The sequence below is a fragment of the Panthera onca genome, chromosome E3, assembly GCF_046562875.1.
Source record: "Panthera onca isolate mPanOnc1 chromosome E3, mPanOnc1 haplotype 2, whole genome shotgun sequence".
In the NCBI taxonomy this organism is placed as follows: domain Eukaryota; kingdom Metazoa; phylum Chordata; class Mammalia; order Carnivora; family Felidae; genus Panthera; species Panthera onca.
In genome coordinates, this window is record NC_138354.1 from 22,311,893 (window position 1) to 22,339,085 (window position 27,193).

A 27,193-nucleotide genomic window follows, 5' to 3' on the forward strand; every position below is an offset into this window, starting at 1 on the left:
CCAAATACAGCACCTGGTGTTTAGAGTATTATACTTGGATGCTTGCTGTATTTCTGGGACTACTGTAGTCAAATAACAAAACCAAGAAGTGACGGCTAGGCTCCGGAGAAGTGGGAAATGTACGGCATTCCCACTCGACACTTTTCCGACTCTGCCTTCTGAAGCCTTCCTAACAGAGAATGGAGCGCGTGAGGGTCACAACCAGCGCGGCCACCGGCAGAGCTCCGCTCCCTCATGTTACACACCTTGCCCGTTACCATCTTCCCTAGAAGCTTCTCCTGCGTTAGAGCAGAAAAGCCCTTTGCGTGCATATCCAACTACTCTGTGAAACAAATCTTAACAGCAGCGGTAAACGAAACGAGGCTACTGCAGTCCTGGGGGGTGCTGTGTGACACCACCAGACTCGACCCGGTGGAAACTTACCGGAGCCGCCGCCCGTCTCTTTGCTGGAGATGGCACTTGCAGACGGGAGCAGCTGCTGGACCTGTGCTTGCTGGTCTGAACGGCCGCTGCCGTTCGGGACGTTTCTGTTCCACATGTTCACATTTTTGTAGTTGTACTTGCTTGGGTCTCCCCAAGCCGAAGTTCCGTCATCAATCTCCATTTTGCGACGTATGGATTCCGGGGATGGTTCCTCCCAGCCTGTGGGCTCTTCTTCCTTTGTCGGGGCTGGTATAGGTCCTCCCAGCCAGCCTGTACCGGGAGGTTTGCCTGTAGCTGGCGGGATCCCCCAGGATCCGACAAGGTCTTGTGGCTTGTTCCAGTCTGGAGAACCGACTGGCTTCGACGAATCTCCCCAACCTAGAGACTGATTAGACTTTGGAGGATCTCCCCATCCCTGGGAAGGATTAGGTTTAGAAGATTCATCCCATCCTGATGAATTATTTGGATTTATGTTATTTCCCCAAGTAAAAGAACTAGTTTTACCAAGTTCGTTCCAACCGGAAACGGACCGGTCACTGTCACTACCTCCTGAGCTAGATTTCTTATTAGCCTCACCCCAATGGTTACTCCTTGAAGTTTCTCCCCAGTTATCGCTGGCGGACACGGCCCACCCTTGGTTTGATTTTTGCCCGTCACCCCATCCCTGTTTGCTCTTTTGCGAATCATTCCACGTGGACTTCTCTTCTTTGCAGTTCCCCCACTGATTGCTCTTGACCGTTCCTGTAGCAGCAGAATCATCTTCCCATCCCCCCTGGCAGTTCGAGCCTTTGGAATCTCCCCACCGCAGAGCAGGTTTGGGATCTCCCCACCCCGATACAGATGAGGTATCGTTACTAGTAGGGCTAGTCTTATCTACACACGCCCCTGAGTTAAAAGTCTGTGTGGCAGAGCTTCCCCAGGCCTCTGTCCCATTGTCAGTCTTTCTTTCCCCTCTAGGTGAAGTTTCGGTGTCCCAGGCAGTATTCTGCTTAATCGGAGTCTGTCCCCAACCAGAGTTGGAGAGGACACGTGGATCCAAGTCAGTCCTGTTCACGATGCTTTGGAGTAATGTGTGCTGATCAATTTTCCTCCTATCTCTACTCTGACTTTCCCCAGTTGCTTTTTCCTCGAGGCGTCCAGTGCTTTCTGTACTACCTTCACTCTCCACTGTTCCTCCTGTTTTGGCCCACACGCTGTTCTGCTCGTTTGTCTGGGATGTGGCAGCACCCTGATCCTCTTCCTCAGTAGATTTCCATCCGTTTGTAAACTTCTTACCATTGCCGTTTGCACTGTCATTGGAATGCTGATTGCTAGGCAGTTTGCTCCACTCCGCGCCGGGTAGATTAGTGCCAGTGTTTTGTGCGGGAGCTCCCCACCCTCTTCGACTTCCTCCAGAACTGGCGCCATTCCCGCTTCCCCATGACGCACTCTGGGAACCCGCTGCCCCGGACTCCCACACGCCTCCTCCTTTATTTGCGTTAACTTGAAAGTTAGTGCCCACAGGCCCATTCATGCCAGGCTGCATTAGAGTTGCATTCACAGTGTCACCATTAGCTTGGCCGTTAGGGCTCGAACATTTGTCTCCAGAGTAATTAGAACCATAGGCACCCCACGTAGTACCGTAAGAGCCTCCACTTTTTGACTCTCCATTGCTAAGGTGAGAAAGGGAAGTGCCATTCATAACTGACGGAGCCTGTATCTGAGGAGGATTCATTGTGCTCACACGCCAGGCCCCTGTATTACTAGGCAGTTCATTATTCTGTACTGAACCGGAGTTTGGTAAACTAGAGGTCATAAAGTTAGTAGTGTTATTTGGTCCAGTCATTTCAGTGGTAATATTCTGAGGTTGACCACTGAATGAAACCTTCTGTGTACCACTTACTTCAGATTCACAAGTTTCCTGAAGGCTTCCCCAGGTACCATGGGTGGCAGAGCCACCCACTTTAGAGTTAATACTCTGATTGTTAGGCATCTGGCCTATGGTACTGCACTGAATATTGATGCCGGAACTACCGCTCCCTACAGGCCCTTTTAGGGCAAGTCCGTTGTTTTCTAATACTGGCCAGGCACCATGGTTGCTAGCTGGATTCAAAGTGCTTGGATTTAACCCTCCATTTGATGAAGAACTTACAGTGCCCCAAGCATTCATTCTATTGTTGCTACTTTCTGATTTGCTTTCAGGAGCATCCACAGAGACCTGACATGTGCTTATTATGGCTCCATGGGAAAAACCCCATGGCCCAGTACTACCTCCATGGCCCACATTATTGCTGCTGCTACCAACCACAAACTTGTTTTGGGAACCAAGTCCAGTGCTATTCCGAAGGCCATCTTTTTCACCACCTGTGTTCCCTGAAGCCATGATAGTGATGTTTCTCTCTGATTCAGAACTGGAGACAGAATCAGCATCCATACATTCTGAAGCCAACTCTGGATCACTGCCAGGGACTGAGGGCCATACTTCTTTCTCAGGGGAGTCGTTCACAACAGCATTCTTACAATTTGTGCTAGAGTCACTCGGAGAAGACACAGGTCCCCGCTGCGAATTTTCATAATGGGATCCTGAAGTGTTGTGGTTTAGATCTAGAGTAAAGGAGAAGTACAAAAACACTTAGGAAGGGTCTGAGAAAATGATAAGTACGTTATAAATGTATGTGGTTCCGCCATACTGACAAATACGATACTTGGCAGTATGGTTACAAAGGCACTGGGTATATGCCAGCCGCCAACGTTTCTCATCCAATTGTTAATCCCACACGGGAAGGGTATTTTGCTGCTTTGTTCACTGATGTTATCCTATAAGCCTAAAGCAGCACCTGGAACATAAGAGCCCCCTCTCAATAAATATCTGCTGAATGAACAAACTGTTACCTTATCAGCAAAGAAAAGAATTTTGGTGTCAGGAAGGACTAGGTGATACTAAGCGTATTAGCATAATGAGGCAACCCAGGCCTAGAGGCCTGACATGAGAAAGAAGGGGTTGGAAAGTAGATGGGTACGGACAAATAGACAAACTTGATTAAATGTATTAGAAATATACTAGAAATGCCTTCTTGTCTTCCCTTTCTTAGAACGGCTTTTTCACACAACTGTTTTTGGGTATTATAACATGCTTATAAAAATTACAAAGTCTTTTCCATTATATTTTCATTTCATTAGTGTTTATACTCAACCTGAAATACTGCACACAAGTCAGCATATTTTTAGTTCCATTCCCCTTCATAAAAATTTAATTTACCTTCACAGCCATGTTTTTTTAGAAGATCACAGAATTGCGAGGATTAAAAAAATCAAGGGCAGACACTGGACACTATTAATGACCGACCAGTCATATAATCCTATACTCTTGGCCTCACCGCTGTATCTCATCATCTAGTTATTTTGCTGCAGGTAGGGGGCAGGCAGTTCTCATGTTTCTAATACCTTCCCAGATTCATTACTCTCATTTGGCTTAAGGATCTGGTAGTTAGTAGTTTCTCAGAGATGCTAACCTGCATAAGATGTCTGCATTTAGACTGCCTTTAGGGGGTCGCTTATGTTGTAGTTCTCGACTAGAGTGGTAATCAGAATCCTATGTGGTGCTTCTAAATAACCCACGGGTTCAAGTCATATCCCAGACCCAATGAGCCAACCGCCAGGGACTGGAGGCCTAGAAAACATATATAACTCACTATCAGGATGTTGCTAATGTGGAAAACCAGGTTCACCTGGTATCATTTTGTCTCAAAGCACAACCTCCAAGCAGCAAAACATTATGAGCTAGAAAAGAGTAGCAGAAAAAAGGACTAAAGAGAAACCAAAAGCATGTATATAATTCACTAAATACATGAAATTTAAAGTTCTATGAGAGACTCTGGTCTCCGCTCCCTGTTTGAGAGTCAGGTTTTTTCAGCTGCCAAATCAAGTTTGCCATCTTTCATTGCCTGTGAGAAGGATTTTTGTCACAAAACACAAGACACCGAACAGTCTGTCTCGTTGGACAAAAACAAGCCAATACACGGACTAGCACCTGCACCCCCAGCAACATCATTCAGTACCATGGGTCATGTGTTTTCTATGCATTTTTGTCACTGACTCCTTGGAACGACCCTAAAGCACAGCTATTACCTTCAACTTTGTAGACGGGGAAATCGAGGCCCAGAGGGTAAGTTATAGCACAGGTGAGGAAGAGCGGATTCAGCACTTGGGTGAAAAAACTAGGTGGCTAATAACAACACGGCTGGAACTCTAGAGACACAGAGGTTCAAGTCCGGGCTCTATGCAGCAGCTGTATGACCAAGTCTGCAGACTGGGGACACAAACTGCAGCACGCCACCCAGCCGGGAGCTACACTGTCCTGTGTAAAGTATTTAGTTCAACACCAGCTTCGAGGAACTGCTCCACGGAGCACCAACTGGGTACAGTGAGTAAGAGCACAGCTCTATTGCCAGACTGCTTGGACTTAAAAGCTGCCCTGCCATTTACTAGCTGTGTGATCACAGGCAAGAGGCTCCGTCTTCCTGCAAATTAGTTTCCTCATCTGTAAAGCAGGGACGATAATAATACCCATCACAAATAGCTGGAAGATTGAGTGGTTAATAATTAAAAGTGCTTTGAACCATACCTGATCCAGAGTAGGTACTTAATAAATGAGGGCGGTTATTATCACTGATTAATATATAGTGACGATTACTGGGATTTTTCAGTCCTGTCTCCAAAGCACATTTTTCACTCCATCACGTCTATCTCAGGAAGAACAAAACTGGAAAGCATACAACAACCTGCTTACTTTAAATCTCTACATAACTCACAAAGAATGCTAATTCCTGAATTATTCCCCCACAGGCACCTCCTCTCAAAGGGGGAAAAAAGTTCCTGCTTCTTTATTGCTTTTCTTCATCTCAGTAAGTTTCCTAAAACCTAAGATTTATCCTTGCTTGCTTCCTGAGCGCGGCAAATCCTAAACGCTGCCAAGCCCCAAATCCATCCACATCTCCAAATCTAAATAATCAAGCCGCCGCCGCCGCCGCCGCCACCACCACCACCGCCAGCGCCAGCGCCACCACCACCACCACCACCACCATCATCATCTCAAAGGCTAGAGCAAAAGTACTTGTTTCCATTCTTTGTTTTTCTGCAAGCGCGTGTTTTCTTGCCACTTCCAAATAGCAGGAGTCAGTAAGTAAGATCAAGAATGTTAGACAAAACTACTTAAGCTGAAAATAAACGAACAGACCTGGAATTTAACACTGAAACAGCAAAAGCACTCCCATAACGACAGGAAAAAGGTAGGATAGGTGTCAACACTAATACGCAGCCTTGTGCTGGAAGATGATCCAGAAAAAGGTACGGAGAGCAGACAGGAAACAAAGCAGGTTAACATGTAAAAGCCATGGTTTTCCTATACACCAGAAATAGTCAATGAGAAAATGTGATTGAAAAAGGATCCTAACTGCAGCAGCCACAGAAACTATAAAGCAGCTTGGAACAAAGCTAACAAAAATATTTAGTCATTTATGATTACATTTGATTGCAGGCCACAGAAGACAACTTGATTAAATACAGAAACTTGTTCCTGAATAAGAAGATAATAATAATATTCTTTCTTAAAGTTTAATTCAATTAGAAGAAATTGCCAGCAGGAGTCTGTAACTTGGTTTAAGTGACTTAAAGATTCATGTAGAACATAAGAAAATTCAAAAAAAAATCTCAGGAGTGGGAGAGGGTGGGGGAAACCGCATGATCATGCAACAGCTAGCCAGTGCTGCACTGCCCAAGTGTCTAAGCTTTAACCGAACAGTAAAAGCAAACCAGAAACAGATCCAAGCATTTGTGAAATGTTAGCATTTTAAATCAACAGGAGAAAAGGAATATCCAATACTTTAAAAAGATTTCTTGAAATGAGACAAAATTTGTCAAAAATAATTTCATATGATTGTGTTAAAAGGTGAAACCATGAAGTCACCAGTGAATGAGAATTTTTATACATAAAAAAGTAAAAAAAAAAAACAAAACAAACAACAAAAAACAAAAAACCCACAAAACAAAGGACCTAGATCTGACTACTTGCCCCAAATGCGAAGCCTTTTTATGTCAGAATACATCAAAAGCAAGCAAGCAAACAAACAAACAAAAAAAAAACCCCAGCAAACAGCATGATACATTTTGCAAACCAAATTCTATCACCTTTAATGTTAGTAAAAATTTCTCAGAATCTAGTCATGAGCTGGTTTGGAGGTGGTGGTGGTCTAAATGTGTCTTTTGCTATATATTTCTATGTATTTTAGGAAAAGGAGAGATCCATCAGCACTTATTAGCTAAAATTCCATTTTTAATCTGAAAACTATTTGATACTTTCAAAAAAACCTAAAAGAGTATTTTGAAAACTGTTTACCAAGGACCTTTTGGTTATGAAAAATGTGCAGTTTAGACAGAGGTGGGGAGATCCTCGTCTAATTAAGGTGTAAAAAGAAGAGGGTTCCTCGGCGATTGCAACTAAAACATTTCAGAGACTGAGATTATTTCAGAATTGGGAGAGGTCAAATTTTTAGTATGTTTCCCTTACAGATAAGGAAACCAAAACCCATCATCACAAATGATCCAGAGGATAAACCCAGAGGAACCTTATTAACAATCCTGTTAAGTTTTTCCAGGAAATAGCAAGCAACAGCGAGACTGTGAAACCCCGTGTTGGCGTGAGGAAAGGGGACAGTGGAGTTTTACTGAGTGTGGTGCAAAACACAAATCTGTACACACGGCAATGATGTGGGCAAACTAAGATCCGTATGACTGTGCTTTAACTGCAGAACACTGGAAATGCAAACTACCACCGGCTCCTAGTCTCTCAAGGGTGCTGGGGGCAGCTCTAGCATCACATCTCAAGAAGAAAGGTATCACTTCCTAGAGCCTCTGCACAAAGATCAAAGCGGGCGTGTGCAGGCAGAGCACAGACTGGCTATAATTCAAGTGATTTGTAAATTAACAGTATAATCTGCTCAGAAAGGATTTAGATTCAAGAAAGTTCATTTACTTTTCTTATTAAATATATAGCATATAACAGATTTAACAGTTAAGCATGTGCTTTCTGCCTTAAAGACTTCATTCTCACCAGAGGAGAAAGTCCTTCAGAAGTAAATAGTACTTCCGTGTCATAGTATTTCTGGGAAGGACGATGCAGTATCACTGGGAATATGAGAGGCTGACATGCACAATTTCAAACAGCACTCAAGGGACAAAGTCTAGAACGTTTCTTTCAGTTATTCTGGCCTCTAGTCCAGGGGCTGGGAAAACTTTTCCCGTGAAGGTCCGATTAGTGAATATTTTAAGTCTTGCCAGTCAGATGGTCTCTGTGGCAACCACTCTGCCACTGTGGCCTGGAAGCAGGCATAAAAACAATGTGGACACGAGTGGCGTGGCAGTCTTCCAGTAAAACTTGACTGGAATGGGCTGCAAGCCATCCTCTTCTAGATTAAAGAAGACAAAAGCAATACTACCAACCAAATGTGATGCACGGATCATGGCTGGTTTCTGGTTTGAGACACGAGGTGAGGCTGCTGGGAGACAACCATAAAAGACAATCTCAGGGGTGCTGCTCCAGACCAGATGGTGAGTGCCTCGATGGGGCCAGTGGTGATGGCCATCCCCGGGAGAGGAAAGCTGAGACATGTGGGAGATGAACCAGCAGGACCTGGACAACCAGTGGCCCGTGAGACATGAGTTTAAGATTTCTAGATGGCTGGTGCTGGATGATGGGGGTGCCAACCTTCTGAGCAATGGAACCCAGAAAGAGACACTGGAATGTGGCCAGATGAGAAGTTCCATTTTGGACGTGTGGGGTTTGAGGGGCCTCACATCAGCTGAAGACATCCAGAGGACATGAACCTAAAACTGGGGAGAGATCTGAAGCAAAGCCATGGGGGGGAATAAAACCTGAAAATTGGTCAAAGAAAAGGGAAAGAATGCAAGAGCTTTCAGGAGGAGGGCGCGATCAACAATAAAAATGTAGGTGTCTATTAAGATAAAAACGGAAAAGTCTGTTTTTTGCCACAACTAAAACTAAAAATAAGTTAGTCTGGATTTGTCGTTCAGAAGATCAGTGACCTTAGGAAGAGCTATTTTAGTCAAGTGAGCAGGAGCCAGACTACAGAGGACTGAAGTGATGTATCGGAGAGTACAAATATAGACCACTCTGCGAGACGGTGGAGGAGAGAAATTCTGTGATTCCTCAGGAGACTGGAAGTTTAAATTTTTCTTAAAAAGACGATACAAGCTTAACTAGGTTTATAGACTAAGGGCGAAGAGGTGCGAGTAGAGAGCAAAAAGCAGAAGCTCCGGGACAGCAAGGACGTGAACCACACTGAAAAGGCAGTAAAGAACACAGGTGGATGGACAATATTTTCATCTTGAAACACCTCTGGAAACCTTAACATTTTCTTTTTCATTAAAACAGCCCCGTTTCTTGGTCATTCCCCATGATAGCTCAAATGACCTTGAGATCTCTTAAAAAAAAAAAAAAATTCAAACGTAGTAAAGGCTATGAAAAGTAATGCAGACAATACCCACATGCCCCTCCCCGTGAGAAATAACTAATACAAAAAAGTCCTGTGCACCCTTCTCTGACCACATCTCCTCCCTTCCCCAGTGAGTCACCGAGGGGTAACCACTCAAAATGCTGTATCTGAACTCATCTCTAAGCAATACAGAATGCTGTTTTGCAGGCTTTATATTTTATGTAAACGATATCCTACCATAAACAAACAAAATGACATTCTTGGAAGAACCAGTGGAACTGTGAACACGAACTACGTATTACAAGATACTGAACGTGCCCCCTCTTTGCGCAGGGGTGGATCGTGGCATCATGGTTGCACAAGAGACGATCCTTATTCTTGGGGAACTTCCTGTAGCAGTATTAAAGGTGAAGTGTAATGAATGTGCACGTGTGTGCACACGTATGTACACATGATGGGGAAGTGTACACGTGAAGGCGAGGAGGAAGGTGAGGGAAGGAGGTGTGTATGTGAAGTCAAGGTGGGAACTACTAAGAACCGCTGGATCTGGGTGCAGGGTACACGGGGATTTGTTTCTCTCTCCCTTTATCCCTTATTATCCCAGCTGGATAATAAAACGTGGGTCGGAACACTTTGGCCCCGTGAGAACAATACTGCTGCCAGCCCTGTTAGGTGCATCAGCGCCGCCCAGATCCTTTATTACCTAAAGGCCTCTAGGTCCCCCAAACTGAAGTGTTATTTGGGCAGCAGCAAAGCCCGATACCCGAAGGCTCTAAGTCCCTTGGCACGGACCAAAAGCATCGTGCGTGTTTGAGGCCCGGCCACAAACGGGAAGCTGGGCACGCAGAGCAGTCTGGTTTGACTGGCGCAGCAGGGTTCTAAAGGCTGGCACAGGTATTTCGGAAGGGTACAAAACTCAGTACAGTTGCCCCAGTTCCCATCACTCTTTCTCATCTTCTACTTCACTTACTTGCTAGGCCCTCGGAGGGGCTGAGCTTGTGACCTCTGATTCACGAAGTACTATTCTCATCTAGGTGAGACCCCTGCTCCCTGACTGCACTGAATAAACGAGAAATGAGTTCTGTGAGGACAAGGGAGGTGTATCCAGCACTCCTCACTTTTATCATGAAAACTTTAAGCAAATAGCTGCGTATTTATTGTATGTACTGATTAACATGTCAAATCATCTCCATTAACTGCATCTGTTCGGGAAACAAAAATGTCAAACACGGATACAAAAATTAAAAGTTAAGATTGTGTTCGTACAATTCGGAACTGCATGCGGTTCACAACACCGCGGCTTTTGTGTCTGTGGACCGCTGCTCAAGTTGTTTACAACATAGGCTACGCCGCTCCTCACTGATCACTAGCCTAAGCTCGAATCTGTAAAATGAGGCTTGAATGTGTTCGTGAGGTGTGTGCATCGTAGCGAACACCCGCTAAAGGTTAGTCGTTACTGCTGTAAATACCCCTCAGAGGCCAGGGCAGGCCTGACAGTCTCAGGCGGCTTCCCTGGCTCACAGACACCCGGCGGGTCTCTTACGTGGCTAAAGTTGCTCCTACTCCGAGTAGCGCCTACAAAGAGGTTTTAATGTAAACATGCGACATATGCTGGTAAGGGGGGTTCGCAAATGTTTTCAAAACAGATAAAAGCACAAGTCTGGTTTCTCTGCAGAGCACTCTGCCTTTGTCATTCACAAGCCTCCGGGCTCAGCCAGACTGCCGACTGCCGCACCCTCCTGGCTTCCGGCTCCACCTCCACATTAACGCAGTGCCCCCTCGGAAAGTCCTTGGAGAAACACGCAGGATACTTTTCCTTTTCAGCCTCTGTTGAAGATTTCTTCCTATGCTCACACAGGCCTTCTTTTCATCTGAATGCACATCTGTCATTCTTGGGGATTTCTGACCACTACCCACTTTTGAGAAAAACACTCTTACACTCCTATTGGTCCATTTCAAAAACACCTTTGTTCTTTCATGTCCCAAACTGAAAAAGCGTATTCAACATCATACCATTTTCTAAATTTACCGGCCCCCTTCCCTGTTTGTTTTGTGAACTCCGATGCCACCAGTTTGGCGTGTAGTAGGTACTCGAGCACGTGTTGTGTGAGTAGCCTCTCCTAAGGTTTCAACCACACTTTTAGAAAACATGCTGATGACTCAATACATCTGTTCCCAATCTGATTTCTCAGATGAACTTCACACCAAATTAACTGCTTGGCATCATATATAATGTCTAAACCAGACTCTTCTTCCTGAAAAGTACAAGTTCTTCTGTAAAAGTTTTGGGGAAGATAATTCATTCAGCACCTAAACATTAGGCGCCAAGCTACATGCTTAAAACACATCGCACAGTTTAATCCTCAAAGCAACCATATAGGTTGGGCACTAATGTCCGTACTAACAGATTAGGAGAAGGTCCAAGTAAGTTAAGTGATTGGGCAAGCCCACACAAGGGAGTTAAGTGGCTGGGGTGTGGGGGGAGGGGCGGTGGTAATTTACGTTTGCATCCTTTCCAATACTAATGTGCTGCTCTGATCACCTATGCTAGAAAGATCACATCTGTGTCCTCTTCCTCCTTCCCCACCACCGTGCAGTATGGTGCCCAAATATAGCACGGCTGTCAGGAGCACAGCTCTGGAGCTGGAACTTGAGCTCTGCCCCTCATTAGCTGGGAGACACGGTAACATGACGTGCAGAGGAGTTCCTGGTGTACATAGGACAGCACAGAGAGAGAAAGAGAGCAACTCTTGCCGGGATGGTTAGTAAAGGCTGCTCGGATGAGACGCAGGCTCGTAGCGCAATTAAGTAACATGTCCAAAGAGCCGGGATTTAAAAGCCAGGTCCATTTGGCTCTAGAAACTTTGTTCATAACCAGGATCTGCTAGTGTTTGCATGTGTGGGAAACTTGATTCTCCTCAAGTCTCTATCTGGCTTGTAGTAAATGCTTCAAAACAGTTTGAAAAATGAACGGACAAACAAACCATCAGAGCCCGTCAGAACATGTTGAAACAAACCGAGCTTTGAGAAAAACTGTAATCACATACACTTCCTGCCTCACCACCCTTGCTGATCTGTGGCAATAACTGAATGGGTGTGCTGTCTGAATATAATTTCCACGTGCAACAGTCTTTTAATGGCACATGGTAACGGAGTGAGGTCAGGCAAGTTAGCTAATGTCTTGGTGCCCCAGTTACCTCTGTTGAAAAGTGAGGATAAGAACAACTTATGCCTCACAGAGCTGTCAACAATTAATTGCAATAATGTGTATAACTGCTTAGCACATCCCTTGGGGGAGGGTGCTCAATCTGAGCTACAGTTTTATCGATTTAAGCTATAAGCTACTTACTAAAATGGGTAGAACCTGGAGGGACAGTGATTAAAATAATCATTTAAAAAGCAGGATGGGCAGTCAGCTTACAGGAAACATTTTTAGGGTTCCCCATTCGTAACTCCCTGCACGGAACTCTTATTTGCAGACACTGACGAACACAAATACACCCCCCAAAAGCCATGAATGTATACACTTGCTACGCTGCTAATGATGACAGTGGGAGTCTCGTAAGAAATGCCTTCTCTCACCTGACTGGTTTTTGCTGTTCTGCACCTCTCCGTTATTTTGTGGCTGTTGGTTTGTTAAAGCACTGCTTTCTGACTGGCTGCTTAACACTTTAACAGCAGATCCCAGGTTTGCTGCTATGACAGGAAAATGCTGACCCCTCTTTAGAAGCTGTTTGTGTTCCTGGTGGCGAAATCGTGGTGGTACTTCCCGAGGATACCGAGGCAAGGCCTGTGGTGGCTGCGGCTGCGGCTGCGGCTGCTGTGGCTGCTGTGGCGGCTGTGGTGGCTGCTGCGGCGGCTGCGGCTGCTGCGGATTGTTGGCTGTGGCTCGCTTGGCATTATTATTAGTGCTGGTTGCTGTGGAAGTGCCGTTATTAGAGTTGGCAGGCTGAGGCTGGCTTACACTGGGCTTTATCTGTTCTGGCACTAATCCCAACAAAAGAAAAGGGGTGGAAAAGATTAGCCAGTAAAGTGTACCTCCACAGTAAGCCATCTAAGTAAAAAGGCACTAAGAAAAACAACCCTAAAGGAACGGAAAGTTCAAGTGCGTGAGGATATCCTCACTCACAGGCTAGGGTTTTCTTAGGAGAGAGTCAAATTTTACTTCTGCTAACTACCTCTCCAATAAGGGCGTGGACATCATCAGCACCCCCTGGCCTGGACAGCTCATGCTCACCAGCTCCGTCCCATATTATTCTGATCAGAGAACAAGCACCTGATTGTGCAACCAGAGAACTCACAGTAGCTTCAAGAACAAATGTGCTGAATTGAATTTTGGTAATCCTAAAAGAATCCTCAATTCTCTGGAAACTGTTCTTAATCTGCCTCATTTTTAATGTGTTTGGTTCCTATTCTTCATCTCTGAAAGACTGAACACAAGTAACAGGTAGAAAGGATAGAAAACAATCTGACAGTTTCTTTAAAAACAGACAAAGTTAACAATATTTTTTGCTGTTAAAACATGAAGTCTCAATCAAATAGGACAAACTCAGAACGGGGAAATGAATACAAAGATAACAGAATGACATCTATGAAACTAACCAAAATGGGAGAAGTAACGTAGATAACCTCTCTTAAGCAGAGCTGAGAAATAGCCATTTGTCCACTGTATGAACAATCTGGAATTATAAAGTGTATTTTTAGACCTTAAAAGAGATCAAATAAGTAAACAAACTGATGGAAAGGACTCAAGCCGGTGAAGATACACCTAGTCTCTAAACTACATAAATGCTGCGTGGTATAAGAACTTTCAGTGCTGGATGGACCCAGGTTTTAATCACAGTGCTGCCTTTACTGAGCTCTGTGTCTTTGGACAAGCTGTATGGACATGACAGAGCCTGTGGTCTCCCCCGTAAAATGGGGAAACACCTATACCCTGCAGAGCTATCCTCGAGTTAACTGTTACTGCTTACAGAGCACCAAGTACAAGGCGATACAAACAACGGGTATCTGTTAATGATCGGCACAATTCCACCTTTTGCGGCCGTTTAACGTTTCCGTGAGAGTTCGACACATCTTTACAGATGCCACTGTCAAACAAATAAAGTGAAATGTATCCACGTGACCAGTGAGGATGCTCGGAGAAAATGCTGCCCAAGGGTTGAGAGCTCCAGGCCTGAAATTAGAGCAGCGGCCACTAGAACTGGGTCGTCTGTGTGTCTTTCACCTTGCCCGTACAGGCAGTGTTGATCTAGCACCCAGCACAATGTAAAAACTCCACAGGCAGAAGCTATTCTGTGGACCAAATACAGGAAATATTTGTTAAATGCCTACAATGTGTATGATGGTGTGATAAAGGAGGTCACTGGTATCATTTCCAGCAGCTACCTGCTCCCCCATCCCCACCCCCACGCCTCGCAGCTCTAGAGTCTCCTTCATGTAGGTCTGGCCTCACTAACCACCTTCTATCTCCCGGCCACTGGTGGAGTTTGTCTACGTCACTAATACTAGTATTCTTTAATACAGGATCTGGTCTCTTATTTTTTCATGTGATTTTGATTCCTCTAAAGTAATACAAGCAAACTGTCATTCAGGAGGACTGCACTGAAAAAATTACAAAATTACATTCCATCTATTGCTTGGAATCCCTTCCATTCTTGAAGGCAACCAAAAAGCCTCACATTAATAATTTGACCCAAGTATATTCTAGGTCTAATTACTTTATATATTAAACTTTTGTCTCCCAGACAATTTAATGCTCCCAGAAAGCAGCAATAATGTATATTCCTCTGTCACAAGGAAAACAAGGCACTAGAATATTCTAAAGTACCTCTGGAACCAAAAAAAAGATAAAGTACACATAACTATGAAATCATAAAAAACACAAAAACTCCAACTCAACCTTTGCACGTTTAGTACCAGGTTCAGCACTGTATCTGGCAATTGAATGTAACCTTGTAATACGGTTATCCACTGCTAAAACACAGGCTTGCCTGCCACTGTATTACTAAAAGGAAAAGACAAGATTGTAACAATTTAAAACCCAACGACATTATTTATATGAGACAGCAACAGGAAAATGGTCTTTAATACATTCAAGGAATTAGAAGATAACCTACAGGCAAACACTTGTGAACGATTTATGTGAATAATGTAGGAGAACCTTAACACTATGCCAAAAGTGACCAGGAATTCAGAAGCAGTATTTCCGTCTGTCACCCGACAGCCCCATCCCTGCCTCCAATTCAGAGAGCTGCTGTACTCCTCAGTCGAGTGTCATGGGGAAAATAAGGCCGAGATAGGTCCTCATTTCTGGGGCCAGAAGAGTTAACTAAAACCAGTAAAAATATTAAGACAATGTCACTACTGATTATAAAACTGAACTAAGTAATCTGAAGTGAAATCCCAGATATAAACATGACACATACTGAAGAGTAAAGAAGTTAACTGCGTGTGAAGGTAGGGTGGTAAGGATCGGGTTGCTGGGTAACAGACATAATTACTGCATGATTTTCGGCTAGTGTGTTTGTGCAGTTAAAATTTAGGTTAATTACATCAATAAATATCCAAACCACTGAAAAGAGAAAAAAATGAGCAAATAAGAAAACTCAATCCATTCAAAAGATACAGAAAATGCAATAAAAATAATTATTTCAGAATTGCAGTTAATATGAAATATAGACTAAGATGCCACACATAAGCTCCAAACTATCTGTAATCAAAATAAATGTAAATGAGTTAAATTTACTTATTAATAAAAGCTCTTTAGCTTTTTTAAGAAAAGAAAAACTTTAAGGAATGTACTTTGCAAAAATCACTTCTAAAACAAAACAATACAGGAAGTTGAGGGGGAAAAGTATACAGATATATGACCAAAAACGCTAACAAAATTTAAATAAAAGCAATATTAATGTCCAGTTTAAAAAAATTCAATCAGAAAAGCATTATAAAAAACAAGATGTTTCACACTGATAAAAGAAACCAGCTAAAAAAATTTAAACAGCTAAAGAACCTTTATATACCAAAACTTAGTATCAAAACATGTAAATCAAGTGGAGACAGAAAAACTGGGAAAAAAGGCAAAACCATCTACCTTGATGGACAGAGAACACCTTTTTTGGACAAATACCGATGAAACAGTATAAAAGTACACACACACACACACACACACACACACACACACACACACACAATATAGTACTGAAGAAAACACCACTATATTGCAAAAAGTACAAATAATACAGATGACATTTCTGGATTACAATGCAACCACGTTAGAAACAACAAAACTAGCAAATGAAACGGCCTTAAATAAATTTTGAGCTGAAAAAGAAAAAGAAATACCAAAACTGTAGAGTTATCAAAAAAATACTAGTGAAAACAAAACACATGATAAATTTTAAGATACGGCTAAACCAATGCTTAAAGAAAAATTCCTAGCCTTAACTATTTTCAACAAACAAGAATGAATAAAAAGCATCTTACTGAAGTTAAAAAATGAACTAAATGAAGCATAAGAAGGAATTAGTGGAGATAAAAGGAGAAACCAAGGACTTTACAAAGTAAACTAGTAACTCCAAGGTGTGGCTTTATGAAAAAAATAAACTGGTAGTTAACCTGATTTTTTAAAATTAGGAAAAAATGAGATGATTTTCTAAAATGAAGATATTTCTTTAGGCTCAACTCTATAACTCGAAAAGATGGAGGAGAGATTTAACTCTGACCCTGAAAAAGGCAAGAAAATAAACAGTAATTAGAACAGAAGAAATGGAGGAATTTATGAAATCACCCATCAGGATCAGACAGTTTGACCAATACTGCCATTCAGTGTTTTTGTTTTTTGTTTTTACTAGAATACTTCTAAGAAACATGTAACTCTAAGTCTAATGCTATTTAAATCGTTGAAGAGCACAGCAGAAAAGGGAACACCCAACAGTGTTAACCAGGAAGTCTGACAGAATTTTAGTAATCCTGAACAATGGGGCGAAAAAAGAAATACAAACAGTGCCGGGGATTAAAAAAGACAGAATTCCAAATGTAAACAATGTTCCATAACATGGCTTGGCAAATCTTTCCTGTAAAGAGCCGGATAGTAAACATTTTATAGGCCATATAGTCTTTCAACTACAACTCTGCTATGGTAGCACAAAAACCAGCCATAGACAACACATAAATGAATAGATGTGACTGTGTTTCAGCAAAACTTGGAATACAAAAATAGGCACTGGGCCAAATTTGCAAGCTATAGGCCCAGTGTCTGCCCTATAAAGTATAATCTACCCAAATGAGCTTACAGAGAAGATCCTAGAACAACATCAAAAAACACTGAAAAAAGTCCTCCACGATTTACCTCTCTAAAAAGCACCAGGCCCAGATGACTTTATAGGGAATGTGCATATAAAATCTTCAAGAGGGGCACCTGGGTGGCTCAGCTGGTTAAGCGTCCAACTTCAGCTCAGGTCATGATCTGGCGGTCCATGAATTCGAGCCCTGAGTCGGGCTCTGTGCTGACAGTTCAGAGCCTGGAGCCTGCTCGCATTCTGTTTCCCTCTCTCTGTGCCCCTCCCCTGCTCTCGCTCTCTCTCAAAAATAAACAAACATTAAAAATAAATAAATAAAAATAAAATCCTTAAGAAACATGTCCTATCAATCTACACAAACTGTTTCAGAATAAAGAAGTGCAGGTTCAAAAGACTGACTAGATTCAAATCTTGGCTCTGCAACTTACTAGCTGTATGACCATGGGCAAGCCACTTAAGAACCTGTACCTCTGTTCCCCTCATCTGTAAAACAGGGGTAAGTATTAATACCTCCACCATGCAGGGTTGTTGTGAGGCTTTAATAAGACAATGGATGTAAAGAACTGAGAATAGTACTTGGCCCCTTGCTAGTACCCAATAAATGTTAGTGATCACTACTGCTGTCTAGGTTAAAAAAGGGGGAGTAAGGATGACCCTCAGATTTCTGGCCTGGAATGTGGGTAGACAGTAGTACCATCTACCAAGATACTGTAATAGAAGACAAAAACTAAGTTTGGAAAATACGTGAGAATGAGCTTTGGTTTTGATGTTAGGTTTACTGTTTCTGTAGGACAGTAACTCTCAAACGTTTTGGTCTCAAGACCCCTTTATGCTTTTAAAAGTTATTGAGAACACCAAAGATCTTTTGTTTATGTGGGTTAAAACTATATTTACCATATTAGAAATTTATAGAGATATTTTAAAATATATTAATTCATTTAAAAAATAAACTCTTGGGGCGCCTGGGTGGCTTAGTCGGTTAAAGCCTCTGACTTTGGCTCAAGGGCTCAAGCCCCGCATCCAGCTGTGTGCTGACCGCTCGAAGCCTGGAGGCTGCTTAGGATTCTGTGTGTGTGTGTGTGTGTGTGTGTGTGTGTGTGTGTGTGTGTGTGTCTCTCAAAAATAAACATTAAAAAAAATTTAAAAACACAAACAAAAACAAAAACAAAAACTCTTGGAGTGCATGGGTGTCTCCGTTGGTTAAGCATTCAACTCTTGATTTTGGCTCAGGTCATAATCTTACGGTTCATGGGACTGAGTCCTGAGTCAGGATTCTCTCTCCCCCTCTCTGCCCCTTTCTTGTTTACTTTCTCTCTCTCTCTCAAAATAAATAAACATTTAAAGAAAAAAATAAACTCTTACACGAATATGTATTTTCACTGAATGAATATATATTTTCTGAAATAAGTTTTCCAAAACAAAAAGAGAGTGAAATGTATGCATGCACTGTTTTTACATTTTTCCAAACATCTTTAATATCTGGCTTAACAGAAAGCAGGTCGATTTCACATCTACTTCTGCATCCAATTTGTTGTGACATCCACATTATGTAGTCTCTAGAAAACTCCACTATGTACTTATGAGAAAAAAGAGTGAAGACCACAAGTAAACTTCCTATCATTATGAAAATAGTGTGACCTTGTGAATTTCATGGAAGTTTCAGACTGCCTCTGGGGAGTCCTCAGATAAATTCTGAAAACCACTGCTCTAGACTATCCATGTGTAGAATGCAGCTGAACATATGGTTCTGAAGTTCGGTGAAGTATGAACCAGAAAAATCAACTTAGCATTCAGCAGAGAGGTGGGAGAAAGGTGACGCGAGCAGCAGAACGAGAAGCATCATCGAGACCCAAAGGAGAGGCTACTGTAGCCGACAGAAGAGCAGTAGTGGCCAGAGAGGCAGGACAGAAAGAGCTTTTAAAAATGGCCTCCCTATTTACTCAAGCAGGGACTTGTTCCCCAAATTCTCCCTATCCCTCCACGTTCAGGCAACAGGTCTGACAGATTATCTACTGGACAGCATTCAAATGCATCCTTATCATCTCCAATGTCACTGCTGTGATTTAGGCCCTCCAATTTACTCTTGCAAAAACCTCTTACTTGGTCTCTGGGGCTTCCATCTTGACTCCCCTCCCCAAATCTATCATCTCTCTGCCCCAAGTTGTCTGTATCATTAAGTGCTTTCAGAAATCATCTAAAGTCCTTGGCATGGCCCCGGTCTACCACTTCTCCAGATTCATACCCCATTGCATAAACATGCATTTCCTTCTCTCTCACACCAAGAACCTGCCATACTCCAAAAGGTACCATTCTTTTTCAGGATATTCTTTGTGCCTAAAATGCCTTGATACTTTTCTTTTCTTTTTTTTAATGTTTGTTTATTTATTTTGAGAGAAAGAGAGACAGAGAGAGCACATGAGCAGGGGAGGGGGAGACAGAGAATCCCAAGCAGGCTCCACACTGTCAGTGCAGAGCCTGACGTGGGGCTTCAACTCACAAACCTGCGAGATCATGACCTGAGCCGAAACCAAGGGTTGGACGCTCAACCGACTAAGCCACCCAGGTGCCCACGTCCTTGATACCTTTCTTGAAAATCTTTCTGTCCACCTTTCCTAGGAAACAATGAACTACCCTGCAACCCCTCCCCAGGTTCTGCCAGTCTTAAAAGCATTTTATGACAAGCAATTTCCCCTCCTCTTTCCCATAAAACTCTTAATGCATCTCTCGCCCTGCACGTGCTTAAGTGCCGCCTTCTTGCTCCTCCCCTTTATCACTGGCATTCCCAAGCACCACACACAACCAAGAACTACCGGCTGAATGAACAACCGAAGAACTGTCAGCATGACATGAACCCAAAGAACAATGTAGAATGATACTGAAGATGAAACACTGTGAAACACTGACATTTAATCGGTGGAAGAATCAAGAACTGGTAAAGAGAAAATGATCAAAAGAAGAAAGAGTTAAGGACGATGATGGTAGCTGGCTGGTATGTTGCTGAGTAACTCAGTGGTTAGAAATCTCTGCTCTAAACAAACAAACAAACAAACAAACAAACAAACAAAAAACCCAGAGCTGGCATCCACAGAACAAGTTCAGTAAATATGATTGTTTATCTGGGAAGCTACCCTAATTAGCCACAACATCATGTTATCCATAATACCAGAAAAATATTTTGAAGGAATTTCATTTGGCCAGTACAAAACACACATACCCACTAAAACTTTTTTATTTTACATTTTTTTGCCATTCTGTGACCCAACTGGTCTTTTGTACAGTTTAAGCAGATGGACAAAATTATGAACTGGCCCAGAAATCAACAAGTTTTAGAACATTTTTTAGAATGGAAAAATTACTCATGCAAAGAATTTAAACCGACATTTTCCTAAATCATGCTCCAAATCAAGACTTCGCACTTTGCAAAAAAACCAAAAGAACCAATGTGACAATTAAATTATTAATTTGTGCTACTTTCATGTGTTTTGAGATTTCTTATGCACAAGCATGCTATCACTCTGTAAACTGGAAGCTGCTCTGAAAAACGTCTATTAACTGGGGGAAAAAAACCCACAGCAATTGTCCTACATTCAAGTAAAATACTAGGACTAGATAAGAGATATTTAATATCCAAAATCCTAAATATACAAGTTCTAAATTTGTAAAAATTTTTTTTTACTTATTTACTCAGTCATTACAAATTAAAATTATATGAATATTTATTTCTTTTAATCTTTAAGATAACATTTTAAATGCCATCTGAATAAATTTCAGAAAACAGTAAATAAGAGAACTTCCTGTTGGCTATCTACAACTTTAATAGAAACAATAGTTGAAATACAAAGCAGCCATCAGTATCATGAATTGCTTACCAAACTCCCCAAAACATGAATGACCAAATCTTAATACCTCAAGCCCTTCCTTTAGTCCTACCCTTCCAAAGTCTATAATTTAGCTTTGTGTATGAGTCTTCATATTGGCTACATTGTGAATCTTCTAGAAATACTGGCATAAACAGCAGGCATAGGATACAAAAATGCCATTTAAGACATGATTTCACTTTTAACAGAATGAAATATTAAATTGACCTTCAAAACACAGAAACCATATACGGATTTGTGTGTGAATTCTTAAAAGAATTGAAATAGTTGACATCACCAGTTTAAAATAATACTTAATAAGTATCTATAGAATACACAGTGCTTTTAAAGACTTCTTTTGGCAAACTTTAAATTTACCTAAAAGTAAGGGGCACCTGGGTGGCTCAGTCGGTTGGGCGTCTGACTTCAGCTCAGGTCATGATCTCACAGTCCGTGAGTTCGAGCCCCGCGTCAGGCCCGCGTCAGGCTCTGTGCTGACAGCTCGGAGCCTGGAGCCTGCTTCAGATTCTGTGTCTCCCTCTCTTTCTGCCCCTCCCCTGCTCATGCTCTGTCTCTGTCTCAAAAATAGATAAAAAACATTAAAAAAAAAATTTACCTGAAGTAAGCATGCCTACCCTTAGTACCTGTCATCATACAGGAAAAGACAAGTGTCAAGCTCTCTCTGAAGACACATGGCAAAAGCACCCATGAAAGGGCCTCAGCTGGAAAATGTCATTCTCACATAAGAGCAAAAGTCCAGGGTTGTCCTAAGTATTTCTTATTTTTATAAGAAAAAACACCCTACCTTCTCAAACAAGTATGGGGTACGTGTAATTGACAAGATAAAAAGGTACTGACAACAAGCCAGAGTTTCCAGAAATTAACATTTCTAGCTGTCAATAATTAGGCTCAACTCCAAATGCCTGATGGTTAAGAAATTCTTACCTTTGCTCAAACGGTATTTTAAAAAATAAATGTCACCTATAAACATTCTTTGAAATCTTCATTACAGAGAATGATTTTATGCTCTTAAAAGCCACAAAATAAAGTAACTTCTGGAAGAAAAGTCAACATGTTACAAACTAGTATATTTAAACTGTAACTGCTCATCAGGCAACACCACATACAAGATTTGTCTTTCTTCCCTACTGTTAATGTTTCCAGTAAGTAATTATAATCTCTTTAAGCCTAAACTCTCAAATCAATTATTCTAGCTGCTGTGCTAAAATAATACGGTAGTTTTCAAAAGAATCTGCCTCATGATCAGAGGAAAAGCAAACCCATACAGGTGAAATCAATTCTTCCCGTTTTCCTGATTAGCAGCAGCAGCAGCAGCAGCAGCAATGTCACAGGGGACAGAGTTTCAAAAAGCACAAACCTGACAAAAACTTCAAGCAGATTAGAAAATTCTCTACACCAAGAAATTCTAAAGAAAGGAGCTTCCAGCTTCTGTTGCTTTCCCACTCCATAGCTTTCTGCAGGAAATGCAGAAAGGCACAGTGTCACTGAACTGCTGTGGAGGTACAGCTCACCAACTTCCCCTGTATTTGAGGCACAATAACTCAAATTCCATCTGCTTATATTTTAAGAGGGACAGGAGGGGAAAGCAGCAGCCAGCTGGTTAAACAATGCAAAGAGCGTTCTGGTGAATTAAGATGAGCCTACAAATCAAATTTATCTAAAACTTAGCCAAACTTTGTACTACTGTAAAAATCCTCTTACTCATTAATAAACACACTGGAGGATTTATAATATATTTCCCCTGCATAATATACATTCCCTGTCCCATACTGACTTTGGTGAGTTCTGGAGTGCTGAAGGGCACTGAATGGCACAGAAGGGGCAAGTCTGGCTTTTAAGGTGATCCACACAGATGTAAATGCTAGAATTTTCACTGGGGACAAATGGCTGCAGTGTTAAGTGCCACTGGTCAACCTGGACAAAATACCTAAATGCCTGCCAATCCATCAGCTTCTGTTAATCCTTAGCAAGTAGGCTGAACTAGATGGCTATTTAAGAAGTTGAAGACTTAAAAACTAATATGAACTATAACAAGCTATATTTATATTTTACACAGGCGCAAACAAATCTTAATATATTTGTTATAAAGTTACTAAAGTAAGGAAAAATCCCAAGCGGCATCATAAACAACTCAAAATTAAATACTGAATTTAAAATACATATTAAATTGAACTCATTTGGTTGTAATTCGCTTCACATGCCCTAGAGAAACAGGAAGCATACCTGTTCCCGAGTCTTAGGAAGCACCCACTTCTAATCCCTCAGGGAACGTGATCTTCCTACCCAAACATTTCTCACCTCAAATTACTAACACAAAGAGAAACATCGCTGATTTGCCTCCATACGATCCTCAACTCTTCAGCAAAATGCCTGAGCAATCTGTTCTAGAGTACAGATCTTCTCTAACAGCTGGAGGATATCCACACAACATTCACAGCATGGTATTTCCAAGATCTTTAGTTAATCTATCCATCAAACCTTGTCCTATAAGTATGTGAGATTCGAAACAATGGGATGATGGAAAGAGTTTTCAGGCAGATGTACACGCTTTCAAAGAAAAAACAAGTCAGACTGCCCTTAAGTATCTTTCATAACTTAAATTCTAGAAGTGATCCTTAAATTTGTTTAACTAGCGCTGTTAAGGGAAAGTTGTTTAAAAAAACAGATTCTTTAGCCTCACAGATAAATCAGAATCTATATTTCTTAAAACAAATGTCGCATGTGGTTCTCATGTCTGAATAAATTTGGAAAACTGTTATGACAGATAGTGTAGAAATATCTGGAGAGCTTCTGAGTTCCATTTGTGACTCAAAAAAAAAGAAAATACCTAACAATTCAACTAAGAGTTAGTAGCAGGAACAACGAAAGTCCCAAACACACTGAAGCTTAAAAAAAATTAAGGGGGGGGGGGGGGTGTCACCAAATTTATGCAATAAAGAAATTGTCATAAATTACTGAAGATAACAAATTATTTAGGAAATACAGGATGGTTAGTTGATTTGTCTTAATTAGAAAAAAATAAAGTTCAGATAAATCAGTTAATAATGTCATAAAGTGCTGGCATTTTTAAAAGCTTTTAGAAAAGAAGCAAATTTTTTTCTAAATCTGGATAAACAGCAGGCTTTATAAAAGTCAAGTAATCAAAAAGTAAAAGATTGAGTTTAACCCAATGAAATTATGCAGTGCAACTTATTTTTTCAAGGGTGTGTGTGTGTTTATTCCAAATTAAAAGGCAAACTGGAAAAATATTTGTCCTTTGGAATAAGTTAAAGGGATCCATTCTCTCTCCCCTCCCACTGCCTACCCCAATTTTCCCTAACAGAGGGAGGGAAAGGAGGTACTGTTTTGGTTTAAGGCCCCTAAAGCTAACATAGGGAAATATTCAACAGAGCCACTAGAATTTAGGGCCAGAGTTCAAGCTAAGAGTATAAAAGTTATTTAATTTTGCTTTTCTTCTTCTGACTATATATTTCTACATCCTCTGCATACATATACCCCCTTATGGGATCTAGTATTGGGCAAAATTTAGATATTTTTGTCTGGTATCTCATCCTCAGAACAACTTCAAACATATGACATAGTCTGTAATGTTGGAAATATTTCCATCAAATATATCAGACAGAATGCTAATAAGCGTATTATACAAACAGCTCGTGCAAGCTGATAACAAAAGCTCTAGGCCCAAGGGGTGAATGGGTTACAAACAAGAATGGGTAATTCATAAGATGAAAAAAGTACAAGTGATTAAACATATGATATTCCATTTTACCAATAAGCAAATGTAAATCAAAGCAATAAAATACTAATTTTGGCCTGCCAAATTTATAAAGATGCTATGGCCCATTTTAATGCTGCAAGACATACTCCTTGCACTATGGCAGAGACGCTGCCCTGTGATTCACCCAAGCTGGGTTGGGCCCTACTTTAGCGAGAGGAAAAAGCAAATCATCGTCTGGGTGAGGGAAAGCCCTGAACTGACCTGGACACTGTATGCGGTTTCTGGAGACTGAGAGACTGCCAGGACACTGCACAACCACAGTGGTGGTAATTAAAACTTACCAAGTATCAGCTGGATGCCAGACAATATAGCTGGTATCTATCTTCAGGATTCTATAAACTTGAAATTGTATTTCCATTTTTACAGATGAGGCAACTAAGGCTTAGAAGAAGGCTGCCCATGATCCAACATCTACTAAATGGCAGAGCTGAAATGTGAAACCAAACTGGACCCCCAAACCAATGTTTCTCCTAGTATAAAGTAAGTTTCCTCTTACTTATAAGAGCAAAATCAAACTCTCTGAAAATACGGAAATCACTGATTAGGGCTTAGCCACTCTAAAAGCTGCAAATCAAAAATTTCTATCATAAGATGTCTATATTTAGCATTTACTAACCTCTGGCCCAGTGATTTATGTTCTATATGATTTCATTTCCACAATATCAAGTAGCCTGGATTATCTCTTTTTAACCAAGTCAAATTGAGGCTTAGGGGTTGAGAAACGTGCCCAAGGTCACAGAAATAAGAATACAAAGGCGATATTCAAATCGAATGCTATCTGACTCAGAAGCCTGGACTTTTAACACTATGCTGTGTTTACGCTAGAATTCCAAGATTATCATCTTCAGTAGAAGATTCAATACTCTCTGCTTCAGGCCAAATGCTGTCTTTATGCACGATTTTATTAAGTGCGTTTTCACTAAGACTACAACACTGAGCGCGCTCGCACTCAGTACGCATTCTGAAACACAGCTACTACTCTTAGTAGAACTAAATGAAGAACATAAAAGTGGAAATTACGACCTATGCTGTGTTATTTGCTAGTCTGGAGCTTTCTCTTACCTGGTCATAGCTGATAAAGCTATTCTTGCTAATCTCTCCTGACTTCTCCAAAATTTAAACCAGAGGACTCCGGGTTTGTTTCCTTTGAAACTGAAGACCTAACTGTTGCCAAGGCAGAATCTCAGGGTAGGACACAACCTCAGGATACTCCCACAAGCTCCCCAACAGCTATGGGATCATTGGCCACTGAATCTACTTTCCAACAACAGTTTGCCTGCTGACTGCACGGATCTCTGCTTCTCTCCTATTTCCTGTCTTTGTCCTGCCCCAGCCTCATCACAGATCTCTAAAGTTACAAAATCTTTCATTTCTACTTATTTTAATAATTTACTGGCATTTATAAGCAAACATATCTACATTGGCTAGAAATAAAATGTTCCTTACCTTACAAGCAAAAAGGGGTCCTTAAGTGTCATTACCTCATTGATCACATAAATGTAGATTTACATGTATAAACGTATATAAATCATTTCTCCTTCTCAACAGGAGGAAAGGAAAAATGGTGGCTTTGATATACCTAAACAGAGTAATTTTACTATTTCCCTGGGAAGCAGAATTTTCCCCTTCCAGTTAGTGCAGAGCTACAAACAGAGTTACTTACAAAGCTCAAAGACACCTCCCATGAGAAGAAACACCTTTGCCATCAGTAAATTCTTCACCAGCAGGAAACCTGCTTCTTCTTCAAAGAGGTCAGCACATATTTGCCTTCAAAAAGTTACCAAGACGGCACATCTGGGATCAGAACCTGGTCTGTCTCTATGACTTAATACCTGCCTATAACATAGAAGTCGTGTTATACTATGTGGGGGGGGGGGGGGGGGGGGGGACACTGCATGAAAGCCCCAATTCTAACAGAACTTCCCAACCTGTGTGACAAAGAGTCACAGGTGTGCTGAGGGGAGGAGCACCTCAGCGGCTGCACAACCAGACTCTCTGGGACTGTCAGCTTCAGCTGGGGGGTGGCCACTGCTGTTTACCTTAACACAGCCCCACCAATACCATTTCCACATGAGCCACTATGTGATCAGGTCAGGCAACACACTTTGAGTCACATCTTTTTGGGTCTCAGCTTCTCCTCTGAAAATCTATGCAGCACAGGAATTCTTGGCCAAGCCACCAAGTTCCTGAATTTCAGTATCACAGGACTGTGACTGAAAAACTTAAGACCTTCTGAAGGAATAAGCCGAGACCACAGGTAAATATATTTACCTAAATATAAATATATTTACCTATATCTGCACTAACACAAAGATGAGAATGGGA

The 27,193-nt window shown here is 41.6% G+C and overlaps 1 protein-coding gene across 11 annotated transcripts in view; it reads right to left on the reverse strand.

Annotated features, from left to right (window-relative positions):
• Positions 1 to 27,193, reverse strand: part of TNRC6A (trinucleotide repeat containing adaptor 6A) — a 98,805-nt gene that overhangs the window by 33,086 nt on the left and 38,526 nt on the right. For 8 of the 11 annotated variants that reach the window (XM_078440506.2, XM_078440510.2, XM_078440503.2 and 5 more), the window contains 2 exons: positions 12,495 to 12,899; positions 424 to 3,006 (listed from right to left, as the gene is read on the reverse strand). In XM_078440506.2, the coding sequence (XP_078296632.1) occupies positions 424 to 3,006; positions 12,495 to 12,899 (2,988 nt within the window). The remainder of the gene's footprint in view (positions 1 to 423; positions 3,007 to 12,494; positions 12,900 to 27,193) is intronic. The other 3 variants (XM_078440511.2, XM_078440512.2, XM_078440508.2) reach the window with 2 other exon arrangements.